At 41.6% G+C, this 15,759-nt stretch overlaps 1 protein-coding gene across 4 annotated transcripts in view; it reads left to right on the forward strand.

Annotated features, from left to right (window-relative positions):
• The window catches only part of LOC110833612 (zinc-regulated GTPase metalloprotein activator 1), a 149,310-nt gene that overhangs the window by 7,159 nt on the left and 126,392 nt on the right, over window positions 1-15,759 (forward strand). For all 4 annotated transcript variants that reach the window (XM_087349046.1, XM_022071899.2, XM_022071901.1 and 1 more), the window contains exons 8-12: window positions 4,949-5,035; window positions 9,372-9,416; window positions 9,653-9,712; window positions 15,129-15,186; window positions 15,392-15,526. In XM_087349046.1, the coding sequence (XP_087205172.1) occupies window positions 4,949-5,035; window positions 9,372-9,416; window positions 9,653-9,712; window positions 15,129-15,186; window positions 15,392-15,526 (385 nt within the window). The remainder of the gene's footprint in view (window positions 1-4,948; window positions 5,036-9,371; window positions 9,417-9,652; window positions 9,713-15,128; window positions 15,187-15,391; window positions 15,527-15,759) is intronic.

Here is a 15,759-nt window from a genome sequence, read left to right on the forward strand (position 1 = left end):
CAACTAGATGGCTTACCTAACCCAAAGGTTCATCACCGAATTAACCAAAGCCCTCCACCGGACCCTGTCCTGGGCCAACAAAATCCAGTCTCCTTCAACTCCTATCTCCCATAGATCCCGCCTGAGATTATCCTCCCATCTACGTCTAGGTCTCCCCAGAGGTCTCTTCCCCTCAGGCTTCCCAAATAGTGGACCCAACCAACTAGATGGCTTACCTAACCCAAAGGTTCATCACCGAATTAACCAAAGCCCTCCACCGGACCCTGTCCTGGGCCAACAAAATCCAGTCTCCTTCAACTCCTATCTCCCATAGATCCCGCCTGAGATTATCCTCCCATCTACGTCTAGGTCTCCCCAGAGGTCTCTTCCCCTCAGGCTTCCCAAATAGTGGACCCAACCAACCAGATGGCTTACGGAACCCGAAGGTTCATCACCGAATTAACCAAAGCCCTCCACCGGACCCTGTCCTGGGCCAACAAAATCCAGTCTCCTTCAACTCCTATCTCCCATAGATCCCATCTGAGATTATCCTCCCATCTACGTCTAGGTCTCCCCAGCGATCTCTTCTCCTCAGGCTTCCCAACCAATACCCGGTGCACACTTAATCACCCTGACGACAGAAATTTCACGCCATGACAAAACGTATATTTGAACAATTGCTTACCTTATACGATTAGAAGGCAGGATGTGATAAATAAATCCTTGTTGAGAATCTGATGGTGGCCAAGAAATCCCCGGCATATGGAAGCCGTGTTCACAAGAGGTTGCCCAAAGATTCGATCAAAGCCCGAAGCCCTTTGTAACTTCCTACCTTTTTAGTCGAGGAGTTTTAGTCTTCCGTCAAATCCAGAAGCTGGAGGACTGTCCTCTGTCGGATGTTCGACACTTATTGATAGACGTAGGCCTTATCGTAGCTTCAACCGTTCATCCTTGAAGATGCTTCATTAATTTGGAGCCTGAGAACGCACTACGCCCTGGAGACAACCAGAGGTCTGCTCGGGGCAAACTTTTAGAATTTCACTTGACTCGGCCGGAGGACAATTTCCCCCGTCGGAATCCAAGCCTGAATTATATCTTCAGATGTATTACCTGTGCCCCCACATAAGTCAGAGTTTCTTTTATTCTATCCTGGTCTATTTTTAATCTGCCCTGACTATCGTATCTTTAGTACGTGTTTATTTTAATGAATAAATGTCAACAATTATTGAATGAATTATTTAACCATACTCTAAGAAATCCTTTATATTTTTTTTTTTTGAATTTGTGGAAAGTTAACAAAGGTGTAGGATGTCAATTTTGTAATTTGTTACTTTTTGGGAAGGGTGCAGCTACGAATATCCCCGAGAAAATCAAATCGATGGGATTTGTTTCGGGAAGCTCGACTCTGTCACTAGCCTAAGATGAGCTCAAGTACGAATAACTTTGTCTTTGCGCAAAAATAATTGCCCTAGAAAACCCAAAATTCCCTGTATAACCTCTGATATCATTTGAAGTAGGCCAAAATCCGATATCAGCCACTTGCGGTCTCTAGCGGCAAGGCCGCGAGTTAACGTAGTACTAGACGCGAAATCCAATTAAATTTCCGTAAAAACTATTTTCTTGGATCTGAAGACCCTGTTAACTGATTCAGTGGTATTTTGAAAACGTGTTCATGTGCTTCTCATATGTCATGTTACGGTACGTGGTCTATTGATATAAATAATGTACGAAATGTTAGGTTATGGATGTTTTCATGTGTGGAAACGCACGCTGAACGATGATAGGTTGAACGTACCCCCATGGCTTTGTCTAGTGCTCGCTGGGTTGTGATGAGCGCTGTTGTCAACATGGCGTTGTATCGTTATGAGCAGTGGTTGTTCCCTGCCTCGGAGCCAGTACAAATACACACACAACTATCTGTGCTGTACCATCTCTTCTGTTGCCATGCTCCAACGCGCCTAATTGCGTTTCCACGTTATTGAAGCTCCAGGGGCCACGTTTTGTCAGTGTACAGTCGTTGTCTGCATTGACAGCAACATACGATGCTTCTTTTAAATTTGTTTCAGTATTTTCAGTCGAGAATATTGGACGCTGTCCAAAATCGTTGTTTTGACAACTTAACACTTTCGAAGAGAAGGGCCAAATCTGACCAATTCTCAATTTTTCTTGGCCCAAAGAGCTAGAAGCTCTTGGGTGACTCGCTTGAGTAAGATTAGAATTTTTAAATTATTGCATATCACATTTAGTAAGCACCACTACGTGATTATTTTGTTAATTTAATCATTTGCTTGCTACGAACGAGATAAATCGACGATTGGTTTCTGTCAGTAGAAAGAAACTTACCTTACCATCAACCTTTTTTGTTCGCGTACCCCCCAGATATAATTTCTCTTCAACTTTGTACCCCCAAAGTTGTTGGTGTATAATTCAAGTTATACGTAGTATATAATGTACATCTAAAAAAAATTAAATAAATTACATTACTGATTATTCAGTGTTTATCATAAAATAATTTGTTTTAAATTTCACGTACCCCCTAAGATGTCTTCGCGTACCCCCAGATATAATTTCCCAAAGATGTTGGTGTATAATTCAAGTTATACATAGTATATAATCTACATCTAAAATAAATTAAATAAATTACATTACTGATTATTCAGTGTTTATCATAAAATAATATTTTTAAAATTTCACGTACCCCCTAAGATGTCTTCGCGTATCCCAGGTTGAATACCACTGATCTGTAAAACCGTTCTTGCAGTTTTCAGTGAAGCCTACAGATAAAATAATTAACTCAACACAACATTCAGCTTGAAAGGGGGTTAAGAAGGACTGGGGTTTGAAATATTTTCTTCTCTTAAAAATCTTTATACGTGTTTTATAATGTCGTTACAGTTTTGAGAGGGATATGACAGCTTCTGGTCTATAAAGGGGGAACATTTCCTCCATGTTTGAATTTTAGTTAAAGGCATCATTTTCTTCTGACTTTACTGAAACAAAAAAAGTTGCATACTGCTGCATAAAAAAAGCAACTAAAATTGTTTTTTAGCGAACTGCGTCGCGTGTTTTTTTGTGATGTCTGCTTTGAAATAAATCCATTTATGCTCGTCATGACGATGGCAGTGCGTAGTGCGGGTTTGTGGGCCGAGCAAATGATACGCTAACCGGGTTTCCGGCATTAAACGAAATCTCGTTATCCGGTAAATCACAGTCTGGGATTCTGGGTAATACAATCAAGTGTACGGTCCGATAGCACATACAGACTGATCTTAATCCAATCAAGTTCTCCATACATAGCAGATAGATGAAGCCGGGGTGTAGCTATTGCTGAAATGCTTCTGATTTGACTCACAGACAGACGTGCGCATCGCAGTCACTGGTTCGTTGCTCTGTCTAGAAAGTTTGTATACAAGTAACGTATCTTATTCGATCGATTTCTATCCAATACATTTCTGACGGTGGTCTAGCGGTTAGAACGCTAGCCTTGTAATCCTGGGGTCTCGGGTTCGATTCCCGGCGGTGCCCGAATTTATAACTTGTGTTGGGCAAGGCCGTGCCTGAACATGGAGGTTTCCTCCGGGGGCTTCCCCGGTTTCTCCGTGGCATCCCATTCACACACAGAAGAAGGCAATGGCAAACCACTTCTGGATCATCTGCCAAGAACGTATATGAACAGGTCCCAGTCCGAGAAAAGGATGGAAGGATCCTGTTCATATGGACCTGTCGTCAGACAGAACACTAAATAATAATAAGATGAGGTGGTCTAGCGGTTAGAACGCTGGCCTTGTAATCCCGGGGTCTCGGGTTCGATTCCCGGCGGTGCCCGAATTTATAACTTGTGTTGGGCAAGGCCGTGGTCTAGGCAACACGGAGTTTTCCTCCGTGGCATCCCAACAATTACTCCATTCACACACAGAAGAAGGCAATGGCAAACCACTTCTGGATCATCTGCCAAGAACGTATATGAACAGGTCCCAGTCCGAGAAAAGGATGGAAGGATCCTGTTCATGTGGACCTGTCGTCAGACAGAACACTAAATATAATAAATACTTACACAGTCTGTTTGCAGTAACTTTGCAACAAGAAATAAACTTAGGTCTGATTTGTATTCGGGATGTACGTATTTCATTTCCCTTCTGAGGAACCCGTAAACCTGACAGATTTTTTCCTTCTAATTTTCCTGAGTCCCTTGAGAAAATGGGATATCTTAGCGCAGTTGATATCAGTTCATAATTCTTTACATTTAGTTCCCAACATCGCAGTCGAGAAGTTGGCACTCCTGCTTCATATTCGGGAAGTCCTGGCCTCAAATCTCGGCCCGAAGGCCAGGTATCATGACTGACGTTTTTCGTGTTCTACGCTGTATTTTAAGGCGCGGCCTGTTTTAAATTAGGCCACGACCACTTCCTTCCACATCCCTTCCAGTTCATTACCCACAAATTATCATATGTCGCTTTATAATCGGGTCGGGTTAGGTTAAATACGCCAAAAAATGTAACTCCAATTGAGGATCCTGAATGTGTGTTGAGCCTTGTTTCCGCATAAGTCTCTGCACTTCACTGTAGTAGACATATAAAGAGCATTATTACAGAAGGGCGTCAGAATGACTGATATGCGGGATATTCTTACGCTCATTTGGCTTGGTGAGTGCGCTTTATTAATGGTTCATACGCCCAGACGTAACTGATTGTACGTCTGTGCTGAACGTCACCAATACGACCTTCTAACATGACGTATGACCCAATATTTTCATGTTGGACCAAATATTTCTGAGGATGGCTGTCTTCTGGGTCGTAGCCCCGTGTCTCAGAGGTCCTTGCTGCCTCCATCTTCAGGCCTCATCGCTCTGAGAACCTCAGATCCTACAGATATTTTTGATAATGCAAATATCCTGATAAACCCTTGTGGTATGGTGTCCTTGATATGGATATTTATATTCTTATTTAATAATTATCTTCTTCCTTTTTAGGCAGATAGCTCTGGCCGATATGATCATCGTAAACAAAGTGGATCTTGTGGACAACGAACATTTGGCAGAATTGAAGAACGAAATCAGGTGATTTTCTGTCATTAAATTGTCCTCTTTACAGTTTAAATCGCATGAAATGAACTTTTAATGGGGACATCGTGCTTTTTCGTCAGCCCGCATATTTAATAACCAAAACTACTTGACAGATTTCGATTAAATTTGGTATTTGAGGGAATTTAAAAATAACTCCCTAGTACCCCTAAGTCTACCTGCTTCGTTGACAACCGTATAGTAGTTTTTGGAGCTGAATCATGCTGACGGACAAACGGGAACACCCCGTTTTCATTTGTGTATGTAATGTAAGAAAAGGTTTATTACTCGCATGGCACGTGTGTGTTATGGGTGACTGACTTTGTTCTCGATGATGACGCTAGGTGGCAGAGTGTTCTGTTTTACGAATGCTGAAACCATAAGGCAGCTTGTAGAATTTGTCGTAAAGGAGGTAAATATACGAAGGAGTTGAAAGAAATTGTGTAAGTGATAAAGACAGGATATACGAGGCGCGTCCTCAAAGTAAGTTTCCCTGGGGCCGTTTACAGAAACAAAACACAATTTCATGGAAATATTTATTGCAACAGATACAGCAAGTGTCCAGCTATTTTTCAACATATTCGCCACCGGAATTGAGACATTGGTCATACCGTGGGACCAACTTTTGAATACCTGTGTCGTAGAAGTCTGCCGCCTGGGATTGGAACCACTGTGTGACAACCATCTCCGCCTCTCTGTCATTCTCAAAACGCTGACGCTGACCGGACAGGAATTTCTTGAGGTGTAGGAAAAGATGGAAATCACTGGGAGCGAGGTAGGGGCTGTAGGGTGAATGATTAAACACCTCCCAGCTGAACTCCTGCAGGAGACTTGCTGTCCGTCGAGCCGTGTGCGGCCTAGCGTTATCACTGACCGCACTTCACAGTCGGCGGGAGCTGGAATAAGAACCTCCATCTTCAACAGCTGCAACGATGCTACTGTGAGAACGCGGGAGGTGCCGTTAGTGCATGCGCCATGCTACGTCATTGCTCTATCACGTACGCACAGTCGCTTCGCGCAATATAAGGTTTGCTAGCTGTGGGACGAGTGGGAAACTTACTTTGAGGACGCGCCTCGTAAATCATTTCCCCGTTGCTTATCAGTGAGCTATTTCCATTAGTAAAACTATAATCTGTTAGTCATTATTTCTGTGATTCATTTTCTATTGTCTGTGCTGTTAGATCTGACTACGAACGTATATTAAATTTCTTCAGTCGCAAATCCTGTTTGTTTGTGTATGATGTATGTAGGATATTACCGTGTCTGCTGAGTAGCACAAAGCTTTCCAGTTCACTTGGTTCCTGTAGATATGAAATATATTTTTCTGCTTTTCACCTGTAGTCCTGTCTTTGTGTCCGTCTGCCTGTGACAGGAATTCCAAGGGATAACTGTTACTCATGATTGCAGAAACACAAATACAGAGCAGGTATAGTCATTTTGTAATATTGGATCAAATACTATCATCTGGAACTCATAACATATCTCCATGCGTAGCGTATAAATGAACTGAAGCTGTGTTCTTTTGTTGCAAATACACCGAACAGCAGAGTGTGAGATAAAGTTATCTGGGAAGTCTGTGGGTCGATGTATGAATCAAACCTTACTGCTCTCTTTATGTTTCCTGGTACCAGAATACTCGAGCGTCACTTTTGATTCTGTCAGAAACCTAATATTCAATATCTGTATGTGTATCCTGGTATAATATTTTTATTTTCCTTACTTGGGATACTTTTCAAGATGGTGGCCGTACGAGATTTTGAATGTCGGCAATTTCCAGTGGCATTCGAGTTCAAAAAAAAAATTTGCTATATTATAAAAATATGCAACTCTGATTTTGGTAGTTTTAATTCTAGGATAAAAATGGCAGCCAATCGAAACATTCAAGCTTGTGCAGTTTTCAGTTCGATGACGACAATTATATGAGGTGCGATCGGAAAGTTTCCAGACTGTGTTAATAGCGGGCGAACCGGATGTAGTACGAGCTTCTGCCTTTAGGGGGTGCGGCCTACATTCATAGTGAATCAGTGTGCCAGCCGGCATCATCGAATTAGCATTTGTTTCTTAGTTACGGGCGTTTTGGTAGTGCATTACACCGACCCTCCTGCGATTTCGGAATGGCGTGTGAATCAAATTTTGCCAGAGACTCGCCAAAACGGCTACGGAAACCTATGAAATGCTAAAGCAAGCATTTGGGGAGTCCGCAATGGGTCGTGCACAAACTTTTGTGCGGCATTCACGTTTTAAAAATGGCCGAACCTCTGTCGATGATGACGAGCGTTCTGGACGACCATCTTTGGGATCGTTGTGTTCACTCCCAGGGGAACTACTTCGAGGGTGATGGATGAATTTAATACCTGAGATAAGTGCACGGGTTTTTATAGGCGCAGTCTAGAAACTTTCCGATCGCACCTCGTAAACTGTGCCAAGGTAAACAATTTTAATTATAAATATGGCGACGGTGCGAAAATTTTATGTTTTGTATCACAAATGTGCGCCTGACGTAAGTGGAAATTAGGTGTCTTCTCGTTTCTGATGTTGTTACCAATGTTTCGGAGTAAAATGTTGCATCCATCTTCAGTGACACCCAAAATATATACGTGTCTATTTCATCACTAACCCCATTTTACAGGTCTTTTACTGAGAAGTTTTTAATTACTCACGTAGTAAAGGAATCTCCCCCAAAACCTGACAGTGTAACGTGTCTTGTTCTTCGAAATACACTTTAATATTATCCTCTCATCTAATTTTACGTCTCCCAAGTGAGGTCTTTTGACCGAAGCTCGCGTTTTTCATCTCCCCGCGTCCTACTCGTCTGTCCCATCTCTGAACCGATATTCAGTCTGTGTTGGTTGACCTCCGCGTCTGTATCGTGTGATATAATTGTAGGTCTTTCTTCTACTGAAATTATCATACCATTCCCGCATGTTGAACCTGCCGTAAATAAAGGCACATTCTGTGAAAAAGGGAAGTAACATACCTTCTATTGTTATTTCCGGATTGACTCGCCTCTGATTCGAATGGCTGTTCAATATTTCAGGTAACAAAAGCCAAAGGCTGGAAGGAGACCAAAGGTGTTCGAGTAATATTGCTAAATGCCACTTGAAATTTGTAATATAGCTGAAGCACGAAATGCGCTCAGGCTTTGCTGTTTATTGATGCGCGCGGTCACTTCCGGTTTGCAAAATATTGAATCCTGTAGCACCAAGCGTTATTAATCCCTCGATTGTGAAGTTGGATCAGTAACTCGTAGTGGATCTTTGTCACCCACGTAATTTACTGCGGGAAGATGTCAGCGGATTTCGTGTTGGTTCTGAAAACATAAAGAGTCACTGTCCTTACAAACAAAAAATTATAAGATGATAATGTTGCGTCATATTGTGTTGAATATATACTTGTTCAATTTTTATCAGTCTAATCACAATAAAATATTATTATTAAATATTAAAATATTATTACAATTAACATTTAAATATTTAAAATATATTAAAATAATGCTCTCTATCGAAATGTTCGATTTATATTAGAGCATGATGCTTTCGATAGAGAGCATCATTTTAATATATTTTAAATATTTAAATGTTAATTGTAATAATATTTTAATATTTAATAATAATATTTTATTGTGATTAGACTGATAAAAATTGAACAAAAAAAATTATAAAAAACAAGTATTAATTATATAAAAATAGTTTGACAAAATGAATTAAGAACATTTTTTTATGTATTTGCAAGTTGGTGGTACCGGAAAATATAAAATAAATACACCTATTTATATATATATTTCTTTAATTGAAAATACATTTTATACTTTCATGCAAAGATAAAATTTTACTCGCCGATCAGATTCTGTAAGAAACTCAATACGTACGCCATGAGATTAAAATACTCTACTTTTCCTGATTTTTTTGTTTTTGTTAAGTGCTTACGAGGTGGTAGCCACACTGACCGCCTCTGGAGAAAAATCCTTTTTGTGTCGTAATTTGTACTGATCTTCAAATATTAAGGTCATTAAATCATAGTTGATGGACGGGATGTGTAGCATGCGTGGGCCAGATTAGAACTACATACATAGTTTCCGGTAGAATACTTGAGGTACAAAACCATTTGGGAGACTGTATAGTTTACAGGATAATATTAAAATGAATATCAGAAAATATGACGTGAATGTGTGGAATCGATTCGACTATTTTAGGTCAGGGCCCACCGTAATACAATTCTTGGTTTGAACGCGACGGATTTTTCTGACCATCTAAACAACTATCAACTTTTTAAGAAAATTGTTTTCATTTGACTGTTTCCCCCTTACTTAAGTGTTATCTCTGTTCTCCTGCAGGGGTATTAATGGCGCTGCAGAGCTTGTGGAAACCACGCTTTGTAGGTAAGGACATATATTTTTAATTTCTGTGTATGTATTTTTAATTTTTGCGTAATCTCAACCACTAGTATTCATATCTGCCGTATATTACGTTTAGGGAAGATTATTTTATAGTAGACTCATAATGCTTCATGCAAGATAACCGGAATTAGTATCTATTATGTTCCATAGTGATTTAAAGTTTTTATTAAATTCTCTTCTCAATGCAGTTGAAATACATTTTATTCTCCAATTTGTAGGGTGGATCTGGATTTGATTCTGGACCAGCAGGCATACACGGGAACTCAACAACATCACAGGTAAGTCCTTGCTGATTAATATCCATCGGCCATTACTTCGTCCTATTAACGCTGCATGTGAACCGAGGATACCTCTAAAAGAGAGTTTACTTTTTTTGGAGTGGTGGACTTGCCATTGGTTGATTTCCTTTACATCAGGCCACTGAGTGGTTCACTTTCCACCAGAATTTGGAAATTGGATAAAGAAAAGTAAGGTTTGTGTTCATAGAGCGGAGTCCTTGTTGATAAGCTGGTAGTATTATTTAGTGTTCTGTCTGACGACAGGTCCATATGAACAGGATCCTTCCATCCTTTTCTCGGACTGGGACCTGTTCATATACGTTCTTGGCAGATGATCCAGAAGTGGTTTGCCATTGCCTTCTTCTGTGTGTGAATGGAGTAATTGTTGGGATGCCACGGAGAAACCGGGGAAGCCCCCGGAGGAAAACTCCGTGTTGCCTAGACCACGGCCTTGCCCAACACAAGTTATAAATTCGGGCACCGAAACCCCCAGGATTACAAGGCCAGCATTCTCACCGTGGCGTTAAGCTGGTAGTACGCTCATTTAATCGAGTAATTGCTTGCCTTTTCTGTAACCCTGAGGTTCATTACTGTGTTCACGAGATTCCATGACCTTCCCCTGTTGTCAGCGAGGTGTATCCATTACACACACCCCACACCCTGTTTCTCTAAGTTTCATTTTAATATTGTATCTACACCCGGTTATTTCTAGTGGTCTATTCCCTTCAGGATTTCCAACCAAAATTTTGAACGCATTTCTCATCTCCCTGTGCGTGCTACATACCCCTCCCAACTCATCGTCTTCGTAAAATAATGCTAGCGTGTTTTGCTTTGTATCGCGTTGAATCAACTAGCTTGTAAGTGATTTAGAACTTCCTCTGGCGACACCTTCCTTAACTGAAGTGTCTTGTTATTGTTTGTCGGTGCACTAGTTTCGTCTTCATTGATTTGTTCGTACTTGAGCGTCTCCCTAGGGACAGAGAGACGTCCCGCGTTCCCCTCCGCTGGACATGATCGCTCCAGTTAACAAATTATCCAAGTGTCTTTACTGTAAGCTACTGTTCTTTTGTTCCTCCCCTGCGGGTATAGGCACCGTGTTAATAACACAAGTTGAGGGGCCCATTATATTAGCCCCCCAAATATACCCGCCCTCCTTCTCTTCTGTAAATGTTCCGAGCGACCCTCGTACTTACTGGACAATGGGAGTAACGAGGCAAGGGATCCGATCCGGTGGATTCTTGGCCTCTCCATGGATCCATTTTACCTCATCACTACCCATCATTCAACTCTGTTTATACTCTAATCCTCCATCACACACACCACCTCCCTCTGTATCATTATGACTTCTCCAGTTGAACGGGGTGCCTCGAAATATTAGATGCTATGGAAAATAACGTTCGTTTTTATAAAAACCCCATGGTTGGTCATTTTACTATCACAGAAGCTCGGTTTTTAGACCTTATTTTAAACCAATTTAATTCATCCCGCAGTCATCAGACACTGTTTCTGTAACATTCATTTTAATATTATCTAGAACGCTGGCCTTGTAATACTGGGGTCTCGGGTTCGATTCCCGGCGGTGTCCGAATTTATAACTTGTGTTGGGCAAGGCCGTGGTCTAGGCAACACGGAGTTTTCCTCCGTGGCATCCCAACAATTACTCCATTCACACACAGAAGAAGGCAATGGCAAACCACTTCTGGATCATCTGCCAAGAACGTATATGAACAGGTCCCAGTCCGAGAAAAGGATGGAAGGATCCTGTTCATATCGACCTGTCGTCACACAGAACACTAAATAATAATAATAAGATGAGGTGGTCTAGCGGTTAGAACGCTGGCCTTGTAATCCTGGGGTCCCGGGTTCGATTCCCGGCGGTGCCCGAATTTATAACTTGTGTTGGGCAAGGCCGTGGTATAAGCAACACGGAGTTTTCCTCCGGGGGCTTCCCCGGTTTCTCCGTGGCATCCCAACAATTACTCCATTCACACACAGAAGAAGGCAATGGCAAACCACTTCTGGATCATCTGCCAAGAACGTATATGAACAGGTCCCAGTCCGAGAAAAGGATGGAAGGATCCTGTTCATATGGACCTGTCGTCAGACAGAACACTAAATAATAATAATAAGATGAGGTGGTCTAGCGGTTAGAACGCTGGCCTTGTAATCCTGGGGTCTCGGGTTCGATTCCCGGCGGTGCCCGAATTTATAACTTGTGTTGGGCAAGGCCGTGGTCTAGGCAACACGGAGTTTTCCTCCGTGGCATCCCAACAATTACTCCATTCACACACAGAAGAAGGCAATGGCAAACCACTTCTGGATCATCTGCCAAGAACGTATATGAACAGGTCCCAGTCCGAGAAAAGGATGGAAGGATCCTGTTCATATGGACCTGTCGTCAGACAGAACACTAAATAAAAATATAATAATAATTATCCTCCCATCTACTATTAGATTTTCCAAGTGACCTTTCAAGTTTAAGGACTAACATTTTATATGCGCTCTGTATATCCTGCCCATCTATCTCGATTCAGTCAGCCCAGTAACGTAAAGAGAGTACAACTTACAAACTTTAGACTTCATGGCTGTCAGGAAATTTTACGCCTTTTATGGATCCATCCATATCCATTACCTGGATTCAACAATCCCGGGATAAGAACCAGTGTCAGGATTTTATGAAATGTAATTAAGCTTCGGGCTTCAAAATAACAATATCATGCAGTCGGTTGGTAACCGTAATTAACTGTTAGAGGGTCGAATGGGGGTAGAACTTCTGAACCCGCCTATAAGGAAGGACTTTGGCTGTTATAAACTATCAGAATATGTAATTCAATCAGCGTAACTTCCGAGTTGTGGGTGATGATGTTTGCATCAAACTGGGAGTAATAAACCACAGAGCAACTGTTGCGGGGGTTGGCATTAGTGATTTGGTTCGCTTTAATCAAAGCGACGTTATTATACGCGGTGAATGACACGCTGTACAGTACAGAGTCACGATATGCATCTGCCAATACACAAGTCTTGCCTTTGCTTACGTCGAACTTTACCCCAAATCATGAACTTCGTTGTATTTTACCTTCGTCTCAATATTTCCTGAGCTGTAACATGCTTATCGCTACAAATAGCGTTCTAATAACCTAATAAGAACTGTCTCGTCTCTCCTTTTTCCATTCAGTTGCGTTCTCTGAGTTGGTAGAAGTGAATATATTCCATCAAATTTGTCACCCTGACGTCTGTTTAATGCCAAGCTTGCAGAAAGGAAATTTGATTTGTGTATAAATGACAGGATTTGGTACGGTGATCCAGCTTGCATGTCAGGACAGCTCAGCTGTGGCGTAGCATTTGATAACACCCCCCCACCCCACCCCACCCCCACCAACACCAAAATATTTTGTATGTAGATTATTTAAAACAGTTACCGATCCATGGACTCCACAAATTCACGTATCTGCCTCTTAAAACTTGGTGGTAACTACACGTACCCCCTGCTTTAACATCCAGTAACTTTTCATTTATCAGGAAGTGTATATATGAGTTTATTATGATTATCAAAATAAACACTAGTTGATCGTTTCAATGTAGACGCTTTCTGATGACGTCGTACTTATTTGTAGACTCGTACGTAAATACCTACGTTTCTGAGGAACCTGTTGTCTCCATCTTCGACCTGAAATTGTAATGGTGTCTTCTGCTATAATTTGTATTGTGAAATGTTTTTATCCGTGTCGAAGGTTTGTGTATTGTGACCTGATGATGACACAATGTTTTTCGAAACATTTTTCCATACTTTTAACAAAACCTAATTCACGTTTAACAGCCTATTTGTTACGTAGATGGTGATAAAGATAATACGACTGTAACTTTTTTTTCAATTCTAAACTAAACGTTATGTCCATATGCGATAAGTGAGACTAATATTGGCAACCGTGAAGTGTTGTATCCATTCTGTTGGTAGCACTGTGCCGTATCCGGACAGATGGTGGTGGGACTGCTACTTCAACCTCAGCACGCGGTGGGCCGTAGATTTTCACGGCCACTTGATCAATATGTGGTTGTGCCTGATCAAACCCCTTTAATTCGCTGGTGATACCTCATGAATAAATCTAAGTTGTCTGTTGGAGGGTCGTCCTTTGTACAAAGCTTTATACATTTATTCAAATCCCACTAGTATGTCAACTGTAGACACCATTACAGTTAATTTATGGTCCGTCATGGAGGTTATTTTAATTGTTCTACTCGGCATGTATCATATTAACCAATCTTCATTCTCTGAGCCATAAATTGCCTTCGTTTCAGGACGTTAACCTGATTTCCTTTGTAGCAAAACGCTGACTTACGTCTTATCATGTCCGTGTGTAGCAAGAACTTTTTACTCGAGTAAACTATTTGTTTTGAAAGTACAGATGTAGTAGTTGGGATGAAAACACACCTACTGGCTGCTGTTGAAATCGTAAGAACTGGGAAATAGACGGTCCGTGACGCTGTTTATTATTATTATTAGTGTTCTGTCTGACGACAGGTCCATATGAACAGGATCCTTCCATCCTTTTCTCGGACTGGGACCTGTTCATATACGTTCTTGGCAGATGATCCAGAAGTGGTTTGCCATTGCCTTCTTCTGTGTGTGAATGGAGTAATTGTTGGGATGCCACGGAGGAAAACTCCGTGTTGCCTAGACCACGGCCTTGCCCAACACAAGTTATAAATTCGGGCACCGCCGGGAATCGAACCCGAGACCCCAGGATTACAAGGCCAGCGTTCTAACAGCTAGACCACCGTGGCTGGTGACGCTGTACCTGAAAATAATAGACCGAACGTCGCGGCCGAGTTGTTAGCATTCCTTCGTATTTCGGAGGTACTAACTTCAAATCGTTTTCCAGACTGAGGTTTCCTCAGTACCGCCAGGCAAATACCAGTGGACAAAACGTTTGAAAGACGCCATATTTGCCATAGGCGACCCTCGAGATGTCTTTCAACACGAAGACGGAAAATCGACACTGAGAGTCGCGACGTCCCCTCAAGACGCCGTACTTTCCACAAATACACCTTGGAATGCCGTCGGATAAGACTTAGGAAAGCCGACGGAGAGCGTCGCGACGCTAATTGAGGCGTATTTAAGATGGGCGACCCTTGTAATGCTTTTCATGGAACTGGCTTATGGTAGAATTCAGTAGAGCTGAACTGTCTTAGGTTGAAGCGACCGCAGTTAACTTCACTGAAAGATTAAGAGTTTCTAAATTTCGGTGCAAATAATAGGCCTGTGGTATTATTATATTTCAGATACTTAACCCTCTGGTTCTGAGTTTCCAAACTTCGTGTATTTTTTTAATACAGTTGTTCACAGATTTCGGGAGATGTCAAAGTGTCATATGTAACTTAATCTGCGTTTTTAATGTTTTTCGTATCTTTTTTTAAGGTTGCAGAAGCTGATGGAAGATGTCGAAGCTCACAGAAACATCGAACATATCGATAAGGTACGGTTATAGTTAAATTTATTTCGCATTCTAGTGCATATGAAACTCTGAGTGTGTATACATCAGTCTCTCATTGTATGTATATGGGCAAATTAACATGCTCGTCGTCACCACAAAGGATGTTTAAGCAAGAAACAGTTTGAAAAATAGTTCCTTCGTGGCGTCCGATGTGCCCGGGTGTTAATCCGTTGCTGTCCGTCTGCAGGCTGTAATGACGGTGACACTGAACGTTCCCCGAGCTGTGACCCGACCGGCACTCGACCTCTTCGTGCAGAAATTGCTTTGGGAGAGCGAATCAGTGAATTCCAGCGGCCCACCTCTGTCCATAATCAGACTTAAGGTAAGTTTTCTACTTAAAAATGAATTAAATTCATTTGGACCTTTATTTACGCTTACGAAGCCAGATTTTTCATTTGTTTTCTCAACCTGGTCTTTAATGTGATTTGTCGTGTGTCTTCGAAGGTTGAAAGTTGAAAGTGCATTGTTTTCTGGTTATGAGGTTAGGTTAGGTTGTCCCTGGTACGTAACTAATTACCACGCCGTGCAGATTTATGGAGGACTGGTTATATAGCT

This window comes from Zootermopsis nevadensis, unplaced genomic scaffold (genome assembly GCF_977971745.1).
Source record: "Zootermopsis nevadensis isolate Lab colony 2312 unplaced genomic scaffold, Znev_1.0 Znev_ptg000015l, whole genome shotgun sequence".
In the NCBI taxonomy this organism is placed as follows: Eukaryota; Metazoa; Arthropoda; class Insecta; order Blattodea; family Termopsidae; genus Zootermopsis; species Zootermopsis nevadensis.